This window comes from Rhodnius prolixus, unplaced genomic scaffold (genome assembly GCF_049639745.1).
Source record: "Rhodnius prolixus isolate KJV_2025 unplaced genomic scaffold, Rpr scaffold_6, whole genome shotgun sequence".
Classification (NCBI taxonomy): Eukaryota; Metazoa; Arthropoda; class Insecta; order Hemiptera; family Reduviidae; genus Rhodnius; species Rhodnius prolixus.
In genome coordinates, this window is record NW_027411634.1 from 24,287,623 (window position 1) to 24,314,275 (window position 26,653).

The 26,653-nt window shown below is 39.7% G+C and overlaps 2 protein-coding genes across 2 annotated transcripts in view; both read left to right on the top strand.

Annotated features, from left to right (window-relative positions):
- Positions 1–26,653, top strand: part of LOC141461445 (uncharacterized) — a 244,966-nt gene that overhangs the window by 97,822 nt on the left and 120,491 nt on the right. The window lies entirely within an intron of this gene.
- Positions 20,510–24,904, top strand: LOC141460449 (uncharacterized). Its single transcript, XM_074140444.1, has one exon. The coding sequence runs from the start codon at positions 20,510–20,512 to the stop codon at positions 24,902–24,904; it is 4,395 nt and encodes a 1,464-aa protein (XP_073996545.1).

The following is a 26,653-nucleotide window of genomic DNA, read 5'->3' on the forward strand; positions in this document are numbered from 1 at the left end:
CATAATATTTTGCATCAACATTTGGACATGACAAAGCTATCCGCAAGATGGGTGCCGCGATTGCTCACGCTTGACCAAAAACGAAATCGTGTGAAGTGTTGCAAGGACGGTTTGCAGCTGTTCCAGAAGAATCCGCTGGACTTTAAGCGTCGTTTCGTCACTGTGGATGAAACATGGATACATCACTACACTCCTGAGACCAAAGAACAATCTAAACAATGTGTTACCAAGGGGGAATCTGCGCCAAAAAAGGCGAAGACCGTTCCTTCGGCCGGAAAGATTATGGCGACTGTCTTTTGGGATTCGCAAGGAATAATCCTCATCGACAATCTGGAAAAGGGTAAAACTATTACAGGTGCATATTATTCATCGTTATTGGACCGTTTGAAAACCGAGCTGCAAGAAAAACGCCCACGATTGGCCCACAAAAAAGTCCTTTTCCATCACGACAACGCACCAGCTCACACCTCAACAGTTGTGGTCGCAAAATTAATGGAAATAGGGTTCCAACTCGTTTCACATCCCCCCCTATTCTCCAGACTTGGCTCCCTCGGACTACTATTTGTTCCCCAATATGAAGAAATGGCTGGCGGGAAAAAGATTTTATTCAAACGAGGAGGTGATTGCAGAAACGAATGGCTATTTTTCAGACTTGGACAAATCCTATTATTCGGAAGGGATCAACAAACTAGAGCAGCGTTGGACGAAGTGTATAAGCCTAAAAGGAGACTATGTTGAAAAATAAAAAAGGTTTACCCCAAAAAATTAAGTAGTTTTTATTTTTGCATGGACTTTTCAGTACATGTACTGAACATTTTCAATAAATTATTATTATTAAATTATTAAATCCAGTGTTATTTTGAAGAGTGCGTTAATCTTGGGACCTAAATGCAACTTGTAAAATAAAAAAAATGCGATATTTGTTTAAAAGGACACTGAACTTGAGATTTGCTATAACTAGAATAATGGTTATCGCAGACTGAAGTACTTTATTGATGGATTGTATCTTCCAGGAAGAATTGAGAAGGCATTTTTTCACTTCGTTTAAAACTGACTTGATATTTTAAACAATGGGTTGGATAATTTTTTTTTCTCTCAGTCTAATGAAATGATTGCTATAAATAAAATTGAGTTGGGAATAAATCTAAACCATAACGATGACATGGCATTACTAAATACAAAATAAAAATGAAAAGAAACATGTGCCCAAACCTTTCAAAAACTAAACTAATGATAATGAATATTATATATAGATTGTGGATTGGAGGGGTAGGGGTAGAAATATAGCCAATAACTATGGGGATTAGCTATATAATAGTGAAGAGAACGAACTAGCCGCGTAAACCCGCCGACCTCCCGCTCAATCTACAACTCTGTCTCTCTCTTTCCGGTTTGTTCAACTTTGAATATAAAACTTGTTTTCTCATTCTATCTCGCTCGCACATCCACCGGACTCACTCTCATGTCATTATCTCTTTGTCCAGACATAAAGAAAAAAAGGAAAGATGCATTACAGGACCAGCTGGGGGTATATTTGCGTCGTAATCATGAAATTTTTGAGAGTTGTCAAACTATGTTAATTTTTATATTTATTTCAGTTAAAAAATCTCTAAATGGACTAACGATTGAAGGTTAAGTCTGTTTGGAGTGTCTATTACTATTTTATATTCATTAGACTTGGTCTAGATTCAGTTTTGCCTGGTACTACTAAGGAAGTTTCCAAAGCATTCAGCATAGTTCAATCACTGGTGCATGAAATTACAAAAGAAATATTAAAACCATTAGGATATTAGATTAGATTAGATAGTAGATGGGACGGGACCTACAGAAGACTTATTGTGCCAGCCCCTTCTTAGTTCTAGTAAGCGAACTCTCCCCTGCTAAAGAGGTTGAGGACTTTCCCCTACTAGTTCTTTTTGTGCTACTATCTCCTTCGGCCTCAGCGTTCCAAAGGTTTCATAGCGCAAACGTTCGATTGCAACGCAATCGAACAACAGGTGAGAGGCCGTTTCCTCCTCTTCCTAACATAATCTGCACAACGGCTCCGAGCTGATCAAGCCCCACCTTGCGCAGATGCTTTTTGAACCTACCGTGACCCGTGAATAGGCCTGTAATCAGAGTAATCTGATTTCTGCCTAAACACAGGGTCTCTTTGGGTTCTTTGCTTACACAGCCAAGGCTGTGTTTAACCCCAGGACACATCACCCAGTTCTTTTCGTGCTCCCTTCAGTACCAATCTTTGAGAGCCGCACGAACTGAACCCCTGGTCATCCCCAGGACAGGCTCCGGACCGATAAAAGAAGTGTTAGCTCCATTCCTGGCCAGATGATCAGCTTTTTCATTCCATTCAATACCCACATGACACGGCACCCATTCCAGGCGCCGAACTTTGTTGTGCCGCGCCAGTAGTTCTAGGGCCTTCCTGCATTCCCAAACCAGGGAAGAGGTCATTAGGATATCAAGAGAAATTATTTAATAATAATAATAGATAAAGTGATGCTGGCCTCTGACACCTGAAGACCAGAAGAGACATTACCCCAAAGAAATTGCTTACATCTATTATTTACCTAATGAACAGTTATGCCAGGCTTATTTAATACCTTAATGTTCCTCTCAAATATATTAAATTGTTATCTCAGGTAAGATTAGCCAATTAATATTATTTTAAACTTGCTGTTGGGAAAACTACAGTTAAATTCGGTGGCGAGTCTGTAAAATCTGTAATACTGATAAATCTAGGATATCTTACATACGAGGGTCGTTTGAAAAGTCCGTGCAAAAATAAAAACTACTTAATTTTTTGGGGGAAACCTTTTTTATTTTTCAACATAGTCTCCTTTTAGGCTTATACACTTCGTCCAACGCTGCTCTAGTTTGTTGATCCCTTCAGAATAATAGGATTTGACCAAGTCTGAAAAATAGCCATTCGTTTCTGCAATCACCTCCTCGTTTGAATAAAATCTTTTTCCCGCCAGCCATTTCTTCATATTGGGGAACCAATAGTAGTCCGAGGGAGCCAAGTCTGGAGAATAAGGGGGATGTGAAACGAGTTGGAACCCTATTTCCATTAATTTTGCGACCACAACTGCTGAGGTGTGAGCTGGTGCGTTGTCGTGATGGAAAAGGACTTTTTTGTGGGCCAATCGTGGGCGTTTTTCTTGCAGCTCGGTTTTCAAACGGTCCAATAACGATGAATAATATGCACCTGTAATAGTTTTACCCTTTTCCAGATAGTCGATGAGGATTATTCCTTGCGAATCCCAAAAGACAGTCGCCATAATCTTTCCGGCCGAAGGAACGGTCTTCGCCTTTTTTGGCGCAGATTCCCCCTTGGTAACCCATTGTTTAGATTGTTCTTTGGTCTCAGGAATGTAGTGATGTATCCATGTTTCATCCACAGTGACGAAACGACGCTTAAAGTCCTGCGGATTCTTCTGGAACAGCTGCAAACCGTCCTTTGCAACACTTCACTCGATTTCGTTTTTCGTCAAGCGTGAGCAATCGCGGCACCCATCTTGCGGATAGCTTTGTCATGTCCAAATGTTGATGCAAAATATTATATACCCGTTCATTCGAGATGCCCACAGCACTAGCAATCTCACGCACCTTCACTCTTCTGTCATCCATCACCGTATCATGGATTTTATCAATGATTTCTGGAGTAGTAACCTCAACAGGGCGTCCAGAATGTTCAGCGTCACTTGTGCCCATATGGCCACTCCGATAATTTTGAAACCACTTATAAACTGTTCTAATCGAAGGTGCAGAGTCACCATAATGTTTATCAAGCTTCTCTTTAGTCTCCTGAGGCGTTTTGCCTTTCATAAAGTAGTGTTTAATCAACACACGAAATTCTTTTTCGTCCATTTTTTGAAAATCACTCGACTTCCTCGATTCAAACGAATGCCAAACACAAAGAAATAGACCGATCTGGCTGAAACTTGGTGTGTGTTCTTCCAAGAGATGCTACTAACTAAACATAACCTCGATACGCGCCAGTAGTGCTATCTCTCTGACTTTGCACGGACTTTTCAAACGACCCTCGTATAATATGAAAATGCCAATCATATTCAAAAATTAGAAAATTATGTTTCAACTCTTTGGAAAGTAATTTTATTTTAAATGAATGTGTAATATCAAACTGTAATTTAGTGAAAATGCAAAAACTATATTATATAAGTACTTACTATATTTAATTTTAAAGTATAAAAATTTTTGTATTACGTTCCAGGGTTCTTAGCACTTTCAATTCTAATGCACTTCAGCCTTTTAATAATGTTTTATTTTTATTTCTCGTTTTCATCCTATTTTACTATTGTTAACATTTCCAGAACTGCATTTTATTTTATTTTATTGTATCATTATATTTTTCAGTTTGAATTATCATTATTTTTTGTTCATAATGTTTAAAGTTTATTTACTTATTAATTAAAAAGAATTATATTCAATTACTACTCTTTTTTTCAAGTTAATTAAATTATTACTTCTTCTTTATTTAATTTTTTTAATTAATATCGCTTATTGTATAAATGCAACTCTTTGTATTGTAACGTTTATTTTTGTGCAGTACACCTAAATAAATAAATAAATAATCAAATAATCAAAATCATTACGCCAAAGAAATTGGTTTGTAACCCTTGACTTAGTAAAAAGGAGAAGTTTAACCTACTAGAGGCGTACAAGTATAATAGTTTCTCACAATAACCTAAAGATTTTGTTCAGACAGAGTCAGGAGGTGGCCTCCTTGTGTGCTAAATTCGAATTTGCTAGATGGCAGCACGAAAATGCCAGCCAAGAACATGCTGCAAAGACGGCTAGCGGTTTAAACGCTGAATCTCCAAAAGAGAAGAAACTTATTTCTTTTAAAACCTTTCAACATGGTAAGGTGTTCATCCTAAAATCTCTTGCGCAGGTATTGTCAGAAGAACGAGAAGGAAATGGCCACTCCGATTGCCGGCGTTGAATCCCCGGGCTGTGGCCAAGTGGTTACTGGTGCGTGGAAATCAGGTGAAGATCATTTCGCAAAAAAAAAAAAACAAAAAAAAAACGACTAATGGAACCTTTCATGATTTAAGGCACTTTAGCTACAGTATCTTGGGAACAGGACGTGCCTTGTGTTTCGAAAGAGAAGTGTAGCGAATGCAATGTCAAAGTTATATCTCTTCATCGAACTGCAGTAGAACAGTGGGTACCGAGATCAGTTATCTAGGATGATCAGGCAGCTTGGTATTCCCAAAAAAAGTTAATTAACTGGTCTAGAATGATCTTAGAATTACTGTGTACAGAACAGAACCCGTATCTGGCGAAACCATTCTGAATTAGAAATATTACTTTATCAAATCCTAAATTATCAAAAACCTGTGTGGTTTTCAAAACTTGTGCCATAATGCCTTCTGGAGTTATTACAAAGTTTTCAGTTGTTAATACATACAATTCTACGAATCTTGAAGCAGGACAAAGTAAATTTAGCTCAGCATTTAATAAATGTACAAGTCAATTTTTATATAATTTGTGAGGACTCTGTTTCTGTCACCTTTAAAAAACAGATTAGAGTAATAATTTAACTTCTCTAATTTCCAGCCTAAATCATTTAGTATTCTAACTGAGTTTTGTTTATTTATTGAATGAGGTCAGTGCATAATAAACCTTTTTGTATTCAGACCAGGTAACATTAGCTCTGCAAAAATTTAGAACTCTCAAATTTATAGGTATAATTACATTTTATTACCAAAGAATTTATACCACCTTTATTTAAAATTCAGGATATTATCATAATTTTAGTAATTAGTAAGTTCTTCTTTAGACATTGATTAAGATTATCGCAACATTTGATAACCTACTTTGTAAAACCAGTCTAGACTAGATGTTACTGTCTATATAAATCAGAATCTACGACTGCACTAAGTAAACTTGTATCTCTGGTAATGTTAATGAAAGTTAAATGATTTTAAGGTGGAAAACATGTTGCAAATTTCTATCCCTCTTTTCGGCTCTCTTTTATCCAAAAAAGAGTGTGGTACAGGTTAATCTATTCCCTTCCTGCATGAACATCCCTGGGTTTTACACCACTGCAAGATTGCTATTCATGCTGCACTCAAGAATCGCCATGGCTTCTACTTGAAACACATTAGCTATACGATCGATGGGTAGTCTGTCTTCAACATCTCATCACTTTCTGATCAAAAACCAGTTCCTGTAGTTCTACCTTCTCCTTCAGTTCTGTGCATTTCTTATGTCCTGAAACTTAGGGACCAGTTTATTTCCTCATTCTTCCTCATTTCCTTGGACTATCTTCTTCTTTTTTTGCCTTTCCAGAGGTGTCCTCTACGTCGCCATATTTTATACCACTTAGCAGTATCTCTTCTATTAAGGTTTCTGGCTCGTTGAAACTTTTTTGTTCGCTCTGTGCTCTATATTTTCTTTTCTTCAGCTTTGATGGTAGACTAAGTTTAGCAGCAGTAGATTAAATCAGGAAAAATTCAGCTGTTAAAACATTAGACGTTAAATCTAATATATAATTTAGATTACTTTTCAAAAATTTTCTTCACTATTCGAAACTTTTTCCAAGAGAGTGGAGTTCGTCTTTGAATTTCTTTACTTGGCCGATTTTCGAAATAAACCTAAGTTTATGAAATCCTGTCTCCTCTTGATGCTTTTTTCATGAGATGAGAATAGCGAAAATATTACGAGGGTCGTTTGAAAAGTCCGTGCAAAGTCAGAGAGATAGCACCACTGGCGCGTATCGAGGTTATGTTTAGTTAGTAGCATCTCTTGGAAGAACACACACCAAGTTTCAGCCAGATCGGTCTATTTCTTTGTGTTTGGCATTCGTTTGAATCGAGGAAGTCGAGTGATTTTCAAAAAATGGACGAAAAAGAATTTCGTGTGTTGATTAAACACTACTTTATGAAAGGCAAAACGCCTCAGGAGACTAAAGAGAAGCTTGATAAACATTATGGTGACACTGCACCTTCGATTAGAACAGTTTATAAGTGGTTTCAAAATTTTCGGAGTGGCCAAATGGGCACAAGTGACGCTGAACGTTCTGGACGCCCTGTTGAGGTTACTACTCCAGAAATCATTGATAAAATCCATGATATGGTGATGGATGACAGAAGAGTGAAGGTGCGTGAGAGTGCCAGTGCTGTGGGCATCTCGAATGAACGGGTACATAATATTTTGCATCAACATTTGGACATGACAAAGCTATCCGCAAGATGGGTGCCGCGATTGCTCACGCTTGACCAAAAACGAAATCGTGTGAAGTGTTGCAAGGACGGTTTGCAGCTGTTCCAGAAGAATCCGCAGGACTTTAAGCGTCGTTTCGTCACTGTGGATGAAACATGGATACATCACTACACTCCTGAGACCAAAGAACAATCTAAACAATGGGTTACCAAGGGGGAATCTGCGCCAAAAAAGGCGAAGACCGTTTCTTCGGCCGGAAAGATTATGGCGACTGTCTTTTGGGATTCGCAAGGAATAATCCTCATCGACTATCTGGAAAAGGGTAAAACTATTACAGGTGCATATTATTCATCGTTATTGGACCGTTTGAAAACTGAGCTGCAAGAAAAACGCCCACGATTGGCCCACAAAAAAGTCCTTTTCCATCACGACAACGCACCAGCTCACACCTCAGCAGTTGTGGTCGCAAAATTAATGGAAATAGGGTTCCAACTCGTTTCACATCCCCCCTATTCTCCAGACTTGGCTCCCTCGGACTACTATTTGTTCCCCAATATGACGAAATGGCTGGCGGGAAAAAGATTTTATTCAAACGAGGAGGTGATTGCAGAAACGAATGGCTATTTTTCAGACTTGGACAAATCCTATTATTCGGAAGGGATCAACAAACTAGAGCAGCGTTGGACGAAGTGTATAAGCCTAAAAGGAGACTATGTTGAAAAATAAAAAAGGTTTACCCCAAAAAATTAAGTAGTTTTTATTTTTGCACGGACTTTTCAAACGACCCTCGTAAGTACAACTACTGCAGTTAAATAAGTTACCGAGTAAATAAATAATGACGCCCTTAATATCCAGGAAGAACATATAAGAATTAATTAGGCCATAAGAACGAAATTCCGAGTTAAATAGAGAGAAGAATTAAGGACTGAAATTACCACAGTCACATCATCATTTGAAGAATGAAACAAAAGACAAGCAAAAAACAACAACAAAAAACACATTTCTTTTGAAGAGAAGTATTATGTATTTTAGAGTAATTGAGGTGGCGTGATCTAGCTGGCACGTGCTGACTTCATGTATTCACTTAGCTCTTGCGTTCTTATTTATTGTTTATTTACATACATGCTATAATTAATATTGCATGACAATTATTAGTCCTAATAAATACACTTTTACATAACCTATTTTCACATGTAGGTAGTTGAATTAGTCATCTGGCCGAGACTTAATAATGTCGACTTTCAGAACTGCAAAGTCTGCTTTCATTGTTGCATAAGTGAATAAGGTAATACTTCTTACTTATTGCCGCAGAATAGGAAATTTAGAGTTCCAATTTTAACAATTTCTATAGATTTGAAGAAATTAGTTTGAAAAAATATCCAAAGCGACAAATAACACGTGAAACGATACCAAAATGGTATCCGAGCGAACCTTTCAATCAGTTATTTCAGTCAAATTCAAAATTGTTTCAGATAATTTCCAATTAAACCTCAGATTTCTGAGAAATTATGGATTAGGGAGTACCAATGCTTATAATTTAAGTATAATAGAAAGAATAGAAAGATTTATGAGCATGTACCTATTGATTGTGCATAGGAGATAGAGCATGCATATATTATTCTTATTATATAAATTATTAGATGTGCATATTATACATATTATTATCCTAAGGCAGTAGCAAGTCCAATAAATTTTCGCATTTATTTATTTATTTGTGGCGAAGTCGACTGAAAATAACACAATCTGGGGTAATACATAATGTGTAGCGCACTCATCGGTTGATCAGAGCTGCAAAAGGACATCTCCTGTACTGCAGAACTACAAACGAGTTCAAGTAGTTTTGCTGAATTGTATGCAGTTAATAACATAAGATCTGACTGGGCGGCAAACAGCGTTTTCCATAACATTCCCGTTCCTCCACTTTCTTTGCAACTGTTTCAGAGACATTCTATCCTGAAAGGGTTCACAGGCACCTTAGGTTGGGGCAGGCAGCTCAACAGTGGTCGAATTGGAACGTTATTTATTGTCCAAACTTTCTCAAGAAGGTTTGATATTCCAAAGCATCATTATATTGTAAAGAAAGTTCATTATTATTCTAAATTTTCTTTCATTAATAAAGCAGATTTTTGTGTGCTGACGCCATTATGTTAACTATGATTTTTGTATCGTCAATTTTCCAAATCTTTAATTTATTAGATTCTAAATTATTTTTAGTCCTAATGTTCTTGAAACAGAAAGCAGAACAACAAGCGCAGATCTCCTCCCAGAAGTAAATATTTTGATTATGAGTTACATAGAAGTATCATCATCCCAAATGGGGTTTTTATTACTGACCTCCATCACCAAAGAATTAACGTGCCAGTGTCGTTTCAATCGCCGAATAAGTTAGTTTGGAAGGGATGAAGAAGAAAGTGCAAGATGAGGTCTTCGATGAATGGTTCCTTTAGGTTATTAGAATGGGTTTTTTGGAGTCATAGTAAGGAGAACCCAGCTATGATTGAAGGCAATGTAAATATTAGAACTTAAACTTGGCAGTCCACCACAGTTCTAAGTCCATAAGCCTGTGGTTTCAGGAGTACCTACCTTTTTTAACATCAGTATTGCTCTGACTTTCTAAAAGTTAGGGCAGTAAATGAAAAAACATTTTTTGACATCTCATCTGCTTCCAATGTTTTGATTCTAGTGATAGTTTTCTAATGTGAAGTCTAAGAAATAGTACAATTTCTGTGCAATGAAGCCAGCCAGCCAATATGATACAAGTAAATAGAAATGCAGATGGTTCATCTAAGAATTAATATTATATTTTGGCACTTTGTGTAGGATCAAAATTATTTAAATAAATCAATTGAATAGTTGGAAAACCAGAAACTTTAAAAGGTCCCGTTTATCAAACAGAAGGTGGGCGATTTCAAACCTACTCGAATTACTAAGAGAAAAATAAGATACTGTAAGGTAATAAATACAGTTAGTTCACTCTTAGTGAAGTTAATTAGGTATATTATAGGCATGAGCTATAGCCTAATGCTTGTTAAAAAAGAGTTTGGTTTTATTCAGTGGCTTGGCAAGCTCATTGATTACCAAGAAGCAGTTTCAGAAGGCTTTTGGTTGTCTGCTACTTCCCCGGATAACATTGACTACTCTCTTAGGAACTAGTTAATAAATTATAAAGTAGAGCAAGAGTAGTTGGCGTCGGTGTGGAAGAGTTGAGGGGAATGATTGAGGTAAAAGAAGGCAAGACGAACAACAGTTCAGCCTCAAGGTAATCTCTTTAAATCATTTATTAATCAGAACATTCGGGTAGGCCGCCCTAGAGCAAAGTAACATAAAGAGTAGCGCTAATGATGCCGCCGTTGTGGAACCTACTACTATTACCTGATGACCAGCAACCAGCCAGCCACTTTACAGAAGAACAGAACGGCGGCACGATCACATTACCACTGAATGAATGGAGAGCTACTTTGTACGCCCCCATTTATCAATCACTTCCTGTATAGTTTTAGTAAATTTATTTCACGTTTTATTTTAAAGCAATGAGCCAACTATATACGTCAAGCGCTCTTAGAACACAAAACGCCGGTTTTGTTAAATTTTTCAAATGATTTCTTTGCAATCGCCTGACTTTTGCAGAATCCTTTTGCCACTACCTACGCCTACTATGCAATCATTTTACAGCTTTCTCTAGCACGAATTAAGTAACCATTTTATAATCATAATACTATTCTAATAAATAAAGTAAGTAAAGTAATGTCTACTTTTTTAGGCGGTCTTTACGTCCAGCTTCCAAATATATAACTAGAAATTCTATTAATTAATCATTAAATAAAATCCAAGGCTGGCCTAGCCTCTAACCGCTCGGCTATCGCGGTGCCTGTGTTACCAATACTATTTACTAATAAAAACAACAATTACTAAAAAAGACAGCAGCATAATTCGAAAAAAGGACGATTGCAGAAATTTCAAATCAGATATTTTTGCTAAATTTTTTCTCAAAATCTATTAGATCTAAGTTGTTGCAAAAAAAAAAAAAATACAGTTATAAAGGAGGATTTGCCCTATATTATAAAGAAAATTTGGGAATTTTATCTTTAATAGAAAAAGAGAAAAAAATTGTCAAAGTTGGGTGTTTTTCAACGTGACGCTTTTTCGTGCAGTTTTTGACGATCAACCCTTATACAACTGTCCTACCGGACAGTTTTAATTCAACACTACGAGAGTTTTTTTTTTTTTGCACAAAATATTTGTAAGAAGATTTTATTATTCGTACATTGCGATAAATGAAATTGATATCGCCGCGATATAAAAAGCTCAAAGACTTGAACGACTTTTGTATGATAGAAAAAGTGGAAAAATGTATTTTCTTCGCCGCTGAAAAGTTTTCTTGTTTTTACCAGTGTTACCTACTAAATACGCTTTGCAGAAGTATAAAGAACAATAAACTTAGAATTGAGTACTGACTGACATCGAAGGATAAGAAATGATCTCATGTAAACTGAGCTTACAATTCTTATGGTTTTCGTCAATTTTATTATCGTAAATTTAGTGGCCTGTTTTTGATCATTTTTTGAAATTGTTAGGTAGGAGGTTACAGCGTAAATTGAAACTCCAAAAGCAGTAAATAAGTATGTATATTTTTGCCATAATAAAGGTGATTCCTAATCAGACATCTCATGGTTTTGCTTTCGCTAACTTTTTTAAAGTAAAAGATGTTATTGTAAACGTACTGATCTCAGATTTTGTGCTTTATCAGATATATCCGTTTTGTGTTCCCGTGAATCCGTAAAAGAAGTTTTTACGAATTAGTCAGTGTTTGTATGTGTATATGAAAATTAACCAGATGGTGGTAATCATTTGTGACAACTACCACGTGTCAGTTTCAACGAAACATTTCTTTAAAGACATTAAATTAATAAGATAGATTGATATTACTGATTGTATGCCCTTTAGCGTGATAAATATTAAATGTATGATGTCAACGATGCAGCAAGCGAAACCTTTACTATTAAAACCTTCTCACGATATCCTCCTCGAATCTTTAAGGAGTTAGTTCTTTCTTTTTTAATTAGAAGTGCTCACAATGAACATCACTAAGGATTATCTTGTTACAGCATCCTGTCCACAAACACGGCTGGCAATTATCGCTCATTATATCAACATACCAACTAGAATACATCATTCTTAGTTTTTCTTGGGTTTAGGCCTCAAGATGTTTTCAATAATTTAATCTAATATGGAGTAATTTTTTTGTTTTCTTTCCATTTTATTGGATGGAATAATTCTTTTTTACTTTTTGCTTTCACTTAGAAAGAAAAATTATTGTGGCCTCATCAAATTTTCGAAGCATTCAATTGAGATTCATGTTTTGAGGCTCGTAAAAAGCAAAAAATGAGTGTGACTAAAAGAATGAAAACGCTAATTGTAAGCTTGATGTCTTTTACTGACTGTAAGCTTTGGGACCAAATCTGTTATCGGAAACAGTAAAACTTCACTAATTCGAGTTTTTCATTTATTTCGTTTTTTCCGAAAAAAGAACCAATGAATCTTTGAACAGACATGTATAGGACAACTACGTTTACAATTCTAGCATTTCCCCACCAAACTTTAAACGTTGTTCTTATAAGAAAACTTCAGGCAATGTTTTGGACTAGCAAGCTACGATACTTATACTTCTTTTAAATTTATTGTAGAAATGCTAAAATTTCACACGATTGCAATACTTCCAGCTAAGTAAAGTAAGAAAAAAAAAATCTTGGGTAATAAAAGGCGTCCATGTGTTTTTTATTATGAATGAGATAAGTATGAATGGGGAAAGTAATGGAGTGCCAAGGTCTCAAGGTATTTCGTTTTATGAATGAAACAAACTTATTATTATTCAATAAAGGTAGATAAATGTATTTGTATTGCCTTGACATTCTCCATCTTTTTCTTTTAGTTTGTTTGTGTTTTTTTTTTCTGTACACTTAATTGCGAACAATTATGGAATATAACTAAGCAAGTTGGTTATTTATAGACACAGCATCACTGATAAGTTGTTGTTGGTCACAGTAATAAGTAAAGCGCATTTAAGAGCAATGCAGACCAAACCACTTCCTTTAAAACAAAACAAAAAATTACAAATTATATTTTCTTAAATGTTGATTTCACTTTTCACCAATTACGTATAGTTTCCCTGGATTTTTCATTTCTGTGGCAAAACATAGGTTTGTGTTGTATTGATCTAGATAGATTCCAGAACAAGAAGAGCTCACAATCTTTTGCAGATAAAATGCCAAGAGTAAGCTGTGAACATTATATTTTTAATTTAGTTTAACAAGGTAATCAACTTTTAAGGAAGTAATAGGAAGATAAATCGTTTACTTCTCATTGTAATAATGAGTTTGTTGCAAAGAGCTTGTCCAAGTTGTCCAAACTGGTGCGTTATGTTTACTGAACAAAATTGCAATTAGGGCCCAATTTGAAATCGCTTTTTCCTGATCTGTTTTTCATTCAAGGCTCAGTTCTCATTTACAATTAACATTCAGTGTGCACTCAAGATATTCCACATCTCTGTAATGCCTACTTACATCATTTTCATTCTATTATGACTGTCTAAAATTATAGATAACATTGAAATGCTATTAGACGAAATCAAAAATTATTTCAGCAATTGCAAACTAGAATATAAATGTACAAAAGATAGTGGCCAAAACGTTTTTCGTCCGCAAATTAAAACTAACCTAACCTAAAAAATGATAGCGAATATCATTAAAAAAAGAAAAAAAGTAAGAAGAATCTTCAAAATAATTTGTGCTAAATAACTCGAAACCAGATTAAACTGAATTCAATGCGTTTCACTAGAATTATAACTGGCCTACCAATCTCTCAAGCAACTTTATCCTCTAATAATTATCTGTCGGGCACCTCTGAAAACTCGTTGAAATTGGGTTCCAGTTCGTCTAGATTTCTGCTTGTTTTGTCTCTGTTATCTATTTTTAGGGCCAAAGCTAAAGTATACATAAAGGGTCGCCTTCATTTCGATAATGAAAGGTAAAATACAACGGAAAAATACCGAATTGGGTTCCAGTTCGTCTAGATTTCTACTTTTTCTGTTCATGTCACCTGATTTTAAGGCCAGAGCTAAAGTAAACATAAAGGGTCGCCTCCATTTCGATAATGAAAGGTAAAATACAACGGAAAAATACCGAATTGGGTTCCAGTTCGTCTAGATTTCTGCTTGTTTTGTCTCTGTTATCTATTTTTAGGGCCAAAGCTAAAGTATACATAAAGGGTCGCCTTCATTTCGTAATGAAAGGTAAAATACAACGGAAAAAATACCGAATTGGGTTCCAGTTCGTCTAGATTTCTACTTTTTCTGCTCATGTCACCTGATTTTAAGGCCAGAGCTAAAGTAAACATAAAGGGTCGCCTCCATTTCGATAATGAAAGGTAAAATACAACGGAAAAATACCGAATTGGGTTCCAGTTCGTCTAGATTTCTACTTTTTCTGCTCATGTCACCTGATTTTAAGGCCAGAGCTAAAGTAAACATAAAGGGTCGCCTCCATTTCGATAATGAAAGGTAAAATACAACGGAAAAATACCGAATTGGGTTCCAGTTCGTCTAGATTTCTGCTTGTTTTGTCTCTGTTATCTATTTTTAGGGCCAAAGCTAAAGTATACATAAAGGGTCGCCTTCATTTCGATGAAAGGTAAAATACAACGGAAAAATACCGAATTGGGTTCCAGTTCGTCTAGATTTCTACTTGTTTTGTCTCTGTTATCTATTTTTAGGGCCAAAGCTAAAATATACATAAAGGGTAGCCTTCTTTTGGCAAATATAAGGTAAAATACAACGGAAAAAGACCTAATTGGCTTCCACTTCGTCTAGATTTCTACTTTTTCTGTCCATGTCACCTGATTTTAAGGCCAGAGCTGAAGTATACATAAAGGGTTGCCTTCATTTCGATAATAATAGGTAAAAATACAACGGTGAAGACTCCAGTATATGTACATCTATAATCAGACCTTACGCTTAGCCAGTATCATCAGGAGCTAGCTAGATTGCAAACAGTAAGGTGCAAGTTTGAAAAAATAAAATGCTTTTATACTGCTTTGGGAGCACCGTGTTTTCGTACGGAAGTACCCGCAATAAAAAACAAACAAATATTTAATAGACAGGTTCTAGTGAACTTGAAGTACTACTGATAGAGGACTACGTCACTGACTCACATATCCGATCAGATACAAATAGTGGTAAGAAAAACAAAAGCATAAAATGGATGGATACTTTCTGGTTTTTTTGATGTCCTGTTCTAAAGTGTGTCACCGATAAAAAGGAAAAATATAATTTAATTGTACTAATTAAACTAATAGATAAATTTAGGTGACTAGATCTACAGAAGATGAAATAAATAACGTATATATATATATATTAGTATGACCTAAAATAAAATGACAACTGTCCTTGACTCTGGTTTGACCTAAAGTAACTGAGTCATCAATTAAACAAGACTCACAAGTTGATGTAGTTCCTGTCACACATTGTTTTGAAGAGAGTACCGGTGGTTTCTACGTGTTACGTTATTTAAAAAAAAGTGTAAAATTCACTCAAATTCGTGAACAGGAGTGTTATTTCTTGAGAGAATTGTACTTATTCAACTCTTAAAAAAGATTACTAAGTGTAACAATTAAAGATAATAATAAAGATACCTTAGCTTGTGTTTATCGAAATAATGCTTATTTAGGTTTCGTGCAGAATTCTGATTTTTAATTATCGCCGAGAACACACAGGTTTTGAGGTTTCCTTAGGCATCAAAAAAGTTATTTTTTTATTAGCAGTTTTGTCTGCCAATCAGTAGAATGGTGTTGTTCCATCTGAAACATAAGTGAAGTCGAAATACACTGCTCCACAAAAAAAGTGGCGCACTTTAAAAATGCGTTATTTTTTTTTCTCTGTAACTTTTTTGTTCTACATTTTATTTTAGTTAGCAAATATAAGAAGTATAAAGTTACGGGAAGGCTAAAATAAAATAAAAAATGATCTAAAAGAAATGAAAACCTTTAATTTAACAAAAAAGTACTTCTCGGCAAAAAATGAATTTGAAAGAAAAATGTATTTCTTCCGATTAAAAATAGAGAAAAAGAATTTTAGTAACGTGTATTGCTCGCATTACTGCATCCGATCTCCTCGGCATACTCCTTATTAAATTTCTCACGAAATCTTGTGTTAATTCCTGCCATATCTCCACCAGAGCACCTCGCAACTCTTCTAAGCTCCTGGGAGGATTATTTTTCCATCTTAATCGCCTACCCAGCTCTTCCCAAAGATGTTCAATTGGATTTAAATCCGGGCTGCGTGCTGGCCACCTCAAAACACGAATGCTAGTATCCTGTAGATATTGAACAACACAGGCGGAAGTGTGTGGTCTGGCATTATCTTGCATAAAAATAAAATTCTCCCCAATAAATGGTGCATAGGGTATCACATATTGCTGCAAAATTTCCCTCACATACAAATCTGCATTCAAGATTGCCCTGTTGAACACGTGGAGCTCAGTCTTAGCCCCCATAGAAATCCCAACCCACACCATCACTGAACCACCTCTGAATGGTAGTCTACCAGAAATATTGCACGGAGCGTAGCGCTTCCCAGGCCTTTGGTAAACTCGTCGCCTCCCATCAGATGCATAGAGAACAAAACGGGACTCGTCTAAAGAGAGAACGTTTCTCCAATCGTTCTCAGACCAGTTGCGGTGTTCCTAGCGAACTCTAGACGGGCTCTCCGATGGTCTACGGTGAGCAATGGTCCTGTGGCTTGCTTCCTAGAGCGTGAATTCATTTCAGCAAGCCTTCTTCGTACGGTTTCGGCACTGAGTGAAACTCCAGGAACAGTAAGCAGTGTTTGAGCTGTTTCAGAAGCAGTTGATGTACGATTTCTAATAAATCTATTCTAATAAATTCTAATAAATCGGTCATCTAGTGCTTCTGTGGCTCTTGGTCGACCCGAACCTTGTCTACGAGTGCTGTTTGGTTCCCCAAGAGTGGCGGCCCCCCAGACTTGTTTTTTCCCTGAGTCAGTTGGCGGAATTGGGTGAGCACGAGGAGAGAGGGGAGGCGCTGGTAGGACGTGAGGTCAAGCGTCACTGTGTGGAGTAATGTCGGCCATGTTAGCGTCCTTTTTCTGGCTTTTACATTGTGAAAAGTTTGATGATATAAAAACCTGGTTTTCTGTTCACAAGTTTTATGGACAAATTGAGCCTCAGTGCACTGAGCGATCAGATCGTTAATCTGTTGGACTACATATATTTATATTCGTATGTAATTAGCGTAATTATTTTATTGTATTTAGTGCGCGTCAAGCACTTTGTTAAGTACAAGGTCATTTCCCCAGTTACATACTGTCTTGGACAATTTATTATTGTAATTATTCTTCCCTTTTGTCATTATATAAATTGTTTATCCCCATGTGTATATCGCCTTGTACATTTGACTAGTTTATTATATTTAGTGCGCGTCAAGCACTTAGTTAAGTCCAAGGTCATTTCCCCAGTTACATACTGTCTTGGACAATTAATTATTGTAATTATTCTTCCCTTTTGTCATTATATAAATTGGTTATCCTCATGTGTATATCGCCTTGTACATTTGACTATTTTATTGTATTTAGTGCGCGTCAAGCACTTAGTTAAGTCCAAGGTCATTTCCCCAGTTACATACTGTCTTGGACAATTAATTATTGTAATTATTCTTCCCTTTTGTAAGTATATATATTGTTTATCCTCACGTGTATATTGCCTTGTACATCTGACTATTTTATTAGACTTAGAGTTTCTGGATTATTAATAAAGTATTGACTTGGATCTTTGTAAAAAGTGTTTTGAAGACTGGTGGCGTCCCCCACTATTCCAACCTCTAATTTAAATTGTCTATGTCCAGTCCCCCCCCTTTTTCACAATTCTTCATGGTGCCGAAACCCGGGAAACAGTCTTCAGAACACTATTCAACTGTCTTTTCCTTTTTTTCTTTTTTACCTTGTAAGTAATCTTGTCTTTTCTTAAAATAATTTGTTTATACCTTAGTTTTATTTAAGTTTGAATATTGACAGTTTTGATTCGACAACTGTCGGGTTTTTCCTCTTTTGTTATGTTCAGTTGTGTTTAGTCTATATAACATTGTTTGCTGCTTTATTGTATTATTAGTAAAGTAGTTAAGTTAGCACACGTTGCTTGATATTTTGTAGTACTTACTTATCTCCATTTAGGAAGTTGTCATTGATTTGGAGACTTATTGTACGTATTGTATCTATGTTTTTTTTGTTTTGCAATGCAACTGGTTCATTCCTTGCATCTGTAACTACATTTGATATTTGTATTTGCCTTTGATCTTATCTATATTGTTGGCTTTTGCCGCCCCCTCAGCAGATCAAATGGAGGAACAGGCACAGTTCACCCCCCCTCTCTCACCAGCCACCCCTAGCCCCCCTGTCTTGGAGGAAACTCCCCGATTTCCTCTCCAGTCGGAACACTATCCTGACATCTGTGAAGTCAGGTGTAACCATTTAATAGCCAGATTAAACCAATGGACCCGAAGGGTCAGTGATCTTTCCCCCAGCTCCCCTGAAGCCTTGGAGCTTAGCCGCAACTATTCTACCATGTTCGCCTCCCTGTCCCAAACTGTGGACAGGGAAGCATGGGAGTGGTTGCGTGCATTGTCCCCGGAAGTCGGTGGCCCACTGGCTGCGTCTCTGTCGGAGAGCCATGAGCGTGCTGAGGCAGCTCAGCTGACCATCATCCTGCCTTTATTGGCAACAGCCCCCGTCTCCACTACCGCTCCGCCAGATCAGGGTTTTTCGGTCCCAGCAGTTGACGAGTCCGTAATTGAGCTCGCCAGGCGCCAGCTGCAGGAACTAGTTATCCCTAACATTACCCCTTTCGGGGGGGATGTTTTACAATACAAAAGCTTTAAGGCCAGTTTTCAGGCGGAGGTGCATAAGCTTTCCTTACCGGCTCCGAGAAGGCTTGAAGCCCTCCGGTCCTCTCTAAGAGGCCCCCCTCTTTCCGTTATACAAAATGCTCAGTCCTCCGAGGAGGGATATTGTTACGCCTGGAGCACCCTGGACTCCAGATATGAGGGACAGTTGCGTGTCGCCAGTGCCACGATAGAATCCTTTTTGCAATTTCCGGGTGCTGACCCAGGCATTGAAGAGTGCATCGCGTGGTTGTCGCGCCGCCAAATAATGCTGGAACAGTGTCATATTCCGCACCCGCTAGACTTTTTATTGTGCCATGTGACCCTGTCTGTTCTCCCCCCTGTCCTCCAAGAGGAGTTCAGAAAAAGGTACCTGGGATCCTTTGATCTCCTCCCCTCGAGCGGTCAAGTCCTCGAATTTCTCAAGGACCAGGAGGATAGGTTTTCCCCCAAATTAACCTCCAGTCTGTCACCTCCTGCCTCGTTGATACAGCCCACTCCTAGTCATCCTTCACCTTCCACCGTTCCGCAGCCTCGCCCTGCGTCCCCCGCGCGTGAAACTCAGGCACGACCAGAGTCCTCCCCCAAACAGGTAAAGCGCTATACCCCTAAGTCTGTAAGGTTTGTTCCGCGTCAGAGGAGACCATCGCCCCCTCCTTCTCCGCCCCCAGTTCGACAACCGGCCTTTTCTACTTCCCGCACACCAACTTCCTCTACTTCAGCGGCCCTCCAATGCTACCTGTGCGGAGAGTTTCACCGCCTGGTAAAATGTCCAGAATATGTGAACATGTCGATTAGCGACAGATGGAACGTCGTAGTAGAGCGAAAACTGTGCGTCAATTGTCTTTCCGCCAACCACTCCGTGGCTCGATGTCCTTGCCAGGTCGGATGCGCAAAATGCCACGGGGAACACCACACTTCACTGCACCCTCCTCCACCCTCCACTAGCTTCAGCCAGGGAACACCCCCGGTGTCTGGTATTCCGTCGCTCATGTCCCTGCAGACCCATCGGCCCCCAAAATCTAGACTTCTAATGAAAAGGGCGCCTTCCCCGGGCCTCCCTGATTCTCCTCCCCCGTTTCCTCGGCGTTCCCTTCTTCCCCCCAGCTCTTTCGAATCTCACTTGTCTTTAGGCCAAGCCAGGGACTCTGAGTCTCGCCCTACGTCATCATCCTCCTCAGATAGTCTGCCCCCCGTACTTCCAATCACTTATTTTGGCCGCCATCCAGCACCATCCCCACAGCCAGAACAATAGGTTCTTGGCAGGCGCGATACCCCTTCATTGTCCAATTTCGCCTTCTGCCGACGCAGATACTGTCGTCTATGTCATGCGACGAAATCCCTACGGAAATCAATTGTTAAGTCCTTCCCTTCTGACATGTCAGTCTCCCCCACTGCCCTGGTGTATCTCCTTGGAGGAGATGGCCAGTGGTATCGCGCTCGTGCCCTGCTGGATTCAGGCAGTGAGATCAACCTAATGACTAAAGCTTTTGCCAAGGAAAGCAAATTGATCTATAACCCCATGTCAGGCGGTGTTCGTGGCATAGGGGGCAATATTGCCACCCAAGTCGTGGGTCAGGTATCGACCAATTTAAGACAAGCCCCCCCTTTTGCCCAACTCAAAATCCCTTTCCGCGTAGTTACCAAGACTGTCCCAGATGCACCATCCTCCTATTTTCCTGTCAAGGATTGGTCGCATTTAATAGACAAACCTTTAGCCGACCCAACCTTTAATGAACCCAGGCCAGTAGACGTGGTCTTCTCCGCCTCAGTCTTTGATGCCATCGATCTCAGTAAGATTATTCGTTCCCAAAATGGTTCCCCTAACGCAAGATTGACCACTCTTGGTTGGATCATGTCTGGTCCCTTGAGAAGCTTCCCCACGAGAAGGGTTCGGTTTGACTCCTCCGTCAAGGACAGCCGGTCCAATTCTAAATTATATCGGACCTATTATAGAATTTTATTCAAGCATAAGTATGGCCAATTGACACCCCCTAAGGTATCTTCTAACCAGTCTGTCCAAGAAGATGAGCCTTCGATCGGTTACCCTCCTAATAACTCTGAGCCTGAGCCAATTGTCCCTTGTGACAACCCTGAAGAGTCAGACCAGCCCAGCTTACCCAGTTTGTCAGTATCCTCCCCGCAAATCCTATCCTCTTCCTTACAGGAAGCAAATCTTCAAGAACCTTCTCGTCCGATTGTAGCTAGTCAATTCCCCTCTCCGAAACCACAACGTTTAATCAGAACGCGGCGTCCACTGCAAATTATAATAACCACTCCTGACCCTGTAACTCCTCCTACTACCAGACCTACTGCGGAAGACATTCCCTCTGAAAGTTCCGCTCTACCTGTCAATCTCTCTTTAGTCAATCCTGTGTTGGCAACTTCGTTTAAACCAACAGTACTTCGCCTCAGCTCTGGAAAGGCTTCCCCACCTACTCCGCACCCCCCTGACATAGTCTTGTCCCGTCTTATGGAAAAAATGTTCGCCCTGGAGGAAGTATCTGAAGTCTCTCCCCTTACGCCAGAGGAGCTGAAGGCCGAAGAGTGCTTTTCTAAGTCTCACTCTCGACTCCTTGATGGTCGTTTTTCAGTAGCACTGCCGCTCAAAACCAGTCCTTGTTGTCTCGGCGAGTCTAGAAAGGTTGCTCTAAAGCGCCTTCTTCAGACTGAGTCTCGCCATGCGAAGTCTCCACATCTCCGCCCTCCCTATGTCGAGTTCATGCGAGACTACCTAGAGTCGAAACACATGGAGCTAGCTCCTCCCCTAAAGTCAGGTCAAGTTACCTATTACATACCCCATCATGCTGTCCACCGTCCAGACGATCCCCCGGAAAAGATTCGTGTAGTATTTAACGCTTCCCAGAAGTCCTCCTCAGGCATCTCCCTCAATGAGCTCTTGCTTCCTGGACCCCGTTTACAGCTCGATATCTGGAAGGTGGTTACCAGATTTAGAGTGGACAAATGGGTCTTTACGGCCGACATTCGCCAAATGTTTAGACAGATACAACATCCCCCGGAAGATAGGGATTTATTACGCATACTGTGGCGATTTGATACGAGCCAACCGGTGCAGGAGTACCGTTTGTGCACTGTGACCTATGGAACCACGTCAGCTCCTTACTTAGCATGTCGCGTACTCCAAGAATTAGCTATTACTTCCCAAAAGTCGTTCCCTTTAGCTTCTGAGATACTACGTGAACGCACCTATGTTGATGACGTTTCTGGAGGAGGTTGCACTCCCACTGAGGCACTCCAATCTCGAGATCAATTAATTAAACTATTGTGTCAAGCTCAAATTGAACTTCGAAAATGGGCATCAAATCATCCACAGTTACTGGATGAGATACCCCCTGAACACCTGCTCCCAGCCATGTCTTCGGTCTGCCTAGAAAATGACGAAGAGTCTCAATTAAAAGTTCTGGGACTTTGTTGGAACCCTTCTCAAGATTACTTTCATTTTCTGATTCGTTCTGTTCCTAGTGTTCAAACCAAAAGACAATTAGCCAGCCAGATTGCCAAAGTCTTTGACCCCTTGGGATGGCTAATTCCCATAACAGTTTTTGCCCGTGCAATATTTAGAATAGTTTGTCAAGCCTCGTTTGATTGGGATGACCCCCTGCCCTCATCAATTGCCCAGGAATGGTCTCAGTTTGCTGTTTCCTTGCCTGATCTGTCCAAAATACGCATACCTAGATTTTTGTCATTACCCAATCCTAAGTGCTATTTAGTGGGTTTCGCTGACGCGTCTGAGCGAGCCTATGCGGCAGTGGTCTACCTTGTGTCCCAGTCTGAGAACACTGCCATTAGCCTGGTCATGTCTAAAGCCAGAATGGCCCCCATGAAACCGGTCACGCTCCCTCGTCTGGAGCTCTGTGCGGCCCACCTACTTGCCCTTACAATTCACAAAGTCAGTCTGCTGTTCCCTCAGATAACCACCCAAAATATCCTAGCCTTTTCTGATTCTACCATTGCCCTTGCCTGGATCACAGCAACACCACCTCCGCATTGGAAGGTGTTCGTGGGTAATAGAGTAGCGGCTATCTTGGAAAAGGTTCCCGCCTCGCAATGGTTCCACATTTCGTCCTCACAAAACCCCGCTGACTGTGCCTCACGTGGACTACGACCCCAAGAATTAGTGAGCCACCCGTTATGGTGGGAAGGTCCCTCTTGGCTGAAATCAAACCACGAGTCATGGCCCCTTGGCCAAGTGAGGGCCGATTTGTCTGACCCTGTCGTAGGAGCAGAAATTCGCTCCCAAGCCCTTAATGTGTCAAGTGCAATGTCCTGCCCTGAGGAATTAGAGACTAAATTTTCCAGTCTGTATACTCTGCAGAATGTAGTGGCCTGGTGCCTGCGATTCGCCCACAATACCAGAAATCCAGTACATCGTATGTCAGGTCCATTGAATGTAAAGGAACGTATCGAAGCCCTGCGAGTCCTAATAGTCCGAGCCCAACAGCACTCGCTTTCCGAGGAAATTGAGGATGCTCAGTCCCCCAGGCCTAGACTACGCCTCGTCAAAACCTTAGGCCTATTTCTGCACACTGATGGAGTGCTGCGAGTTGGAGGGAGACTCAGACTGGCCGATGTCCCCGAATCTCAAAAGCACCCTGCCTTGTTGCCTTCGCAACACCCCTTCACGGCCTTGGTCATACAAGATGCCCACATATCCAACCTCCACGTAGGCCCCACTGCCACTCATGCGTTTTTGAGAAGTCGATATTGGATTGTTAATGGTAAGAATGTTGTCCGCCGACAACTGGGAGCCTGTAACAAGTGTTTCAGTGTCAAGCCAACACCCTTCAACCCACTCATGGGTCAACTGCCCGAAGGAAGAGCCAGCGCCTCACCACCCTTCACCACCACCGGTATAGATTATGCAGGCCCATTCAACGTCAAAATTGCTTCTCTGCGTTCAGCCAAGGTTCTTCAGTCTTACCTTGCCATTTTCGTCTGCTTCTCAACCAAGGCCATACACCTGGAGCTAGTCACAGACCTCACCACGCAAGCATTTCTGGCGGCTTTGAGCCGCTTCGTTGCCAGGAGAGGCGTGCCAAGTCACATTTGGTCAGATAATGGCACTAACTTTGTCGGGGCCAAGAGAAAACTCAAGGAGGTATACACTCTACTAAAAGACGCCAAGTCGCAGGAGGTCATTCAGAGAGAGTCCAACAAACGAGGCATTGAGTGGCACTTCATCCCTCCTAGAGCGCCACACTTTGGAGGCTTGTGGGAAGCTGCGGTTAAATCAGCCAAAAGATTACTGAAGATCACGATGGGCACCCAAGAGCCTACTATGGAGTGCTTCCTTACTATCCTGTGTCAAATTGAAGCCATTTTGAACTCCCGACCACTTACTGCTGTGTCCTCCTCTCCAGATGATCTTCAGGTATTGACGCCCGGTCATTTTTTAATAATGCGGCCACTGACCGCCCTGCCGACTGGTGACTCCTTGACGCCGCGCACCTCCCTCAGGTCCAAATGGACAATGGTGCAGTTTACTGTCGGCCAATTCTGGAAGAGATGGCATCGGGAGTATCTACTTGACCAACAAGCCATGTTGAAGTGGCATTCACCCTCCTTCCCGGCGACGGAGGGTCAGATAGTTACCATAGTGGACGACAACCTCCCCCCCCTGCAGTGGACGATTGGACGGATCGCCAGGCTCCACTATGGAAGAGACGAAGTGGCGCGAGTGGCAGACGTTAAAACCCCGTCGGGTATCATCAGCCGGCCTATTCGGAAGCTTTGCCCCCTGCCAACTCAGTAAGTGGATCTCTGCGAGTCCACTGCGGGGGAGGATGTTTGGTTCCCCAAGAGTGGCGGCCCCCCAGACTTGTTTTTTCCCTGAGTCAGTTGGCGGAATTGGGTGAGCACGAGGAGAGAGGGGAGGCGCTGGTAGGACGTGAGGTCAAGCGTCACTGTGTGGAGTAATGTCGGCCATGTTAGCGTCCTTTTTCTGGCTTTTACATTGTGAAAAGTTTGATGATATAAAAACCTGGTTTTCTGTTCACAAGTTTTATGGACAAATTGAGCCTCAGTGCACTGAGCGATCAGATCGTTAATCTGTTGGACTACATATATTTATATTCGTATGTAATTAGCGTAATTATTTTATTGTATTTAGTGCGCGTCAAGCACTTTGTTAAGTACAAGGTCATTTCCCCAGTTACATACTGTCTTGGACAATTTATTATTGTAATTATTCTTCCCTTTTGTCATTATATAAATTGTTTATCCCCATGTGTATATCGCCTTGTACATTTGACTAGTTTATTATATTTAGTGCGCGTCAAGCACTTAGTTAAGTCCAAGGTCATTTCCCCAGTTACATACTGTCTTGGACAATTAATTATTGTAATTATTCTTCCCTTTTGTCATTATATAAATTGGTTATCCTCATGTGTATATCGCCTTGTACATTTGACTATTTTATTGTATTTAGTGCGCGTCAAGCACTTAGTTAAGTCCAAGGTCATTTCCCCAGTTACATACTGTCTTGGACAATTAATTATTGTAATTATTCTTCCCTTTTGTAAGTATATATATTGTTTATCCTCACGTGTATATTGCCTTGTACATCTGACTATTTTATTATACTTAGAGTTTCTGGATTATTAATAAAGTATTGACTTGGATCTTTGTAAAAAGTGTTTTGAAGACTGGTGGCGTCCCCCACTATTCCAACCTCTAATTTAAATTGTCTATGTCCAGTCCCCCCCCTTTTTCACAATTCTTCAAGTGCAGAGGCCTGTCTCCCGGTAACGATGGATGGCTCTACAGACGGTGGTCTCAGGCAACCCTAACGTTCGTGCTGCGTACCGCTGACTCCGTCCATCCTCAACTAATGCAATAATACGGGCCACTTGCTCTGCTGTAATTGAGTTTGCAATGCTTTCAGCTTGAAAAAAGTCTAAACGCAACTGTAGAGGTCAATAAATTTATTTACTGTTGAGGTATTCACGTTGTTGTTTACACAAAAAGACCGAAGGGGATTAAACGAGGAATTGCTTCTCTATTTTCAAGAAACTTTGGACCTAGTTTCGATTAATTGTTCCCTGACATTTTATGAAAACAATTAAAACTAATAATCTTTCCCCAAAATGTGACAAAACAAAAAATAAACGCTTTTTTCAAAGTGCGCCACTTTTTTTGTGGAGCAGTTTATCTTTAACTATAATCGATCTGATATTGTATGAAAGTCTTTTTAGATGGGTTAATTTTGGGAAAATTATTCATGTTTTTCAAGAGATGTTAACTTGACAAGAAAATATAATTCTAGGATCAAACCATTCTTTTCTTTTAGAAAATTATGTTCACCTATCAAACATTCCAGTTTCTCAATCATTTAATTCACAACTGAATTGTGGTAATATACTTAATAAGAATTTTGCACAGCTATTTGAGGTAAGGTTTGAAGAAGAATGCAACAAATCAAATGAACCAAAGTTTCTAAGTATTCTTTCAAACCCAAAGCTTACATGCTCAAATTTAAAAAAACTTCTGTTCACATCAACCT

Excerpts from the sequence above, each read along its gene's own strand:
- LOC141460449 (XM_074140444.1), top strand. The coding sequence starts at position 20,510 with ATGTCAGTCTCCCCCACTGCCCTGGTGTATCTCCTTGGAGGAGATGGC.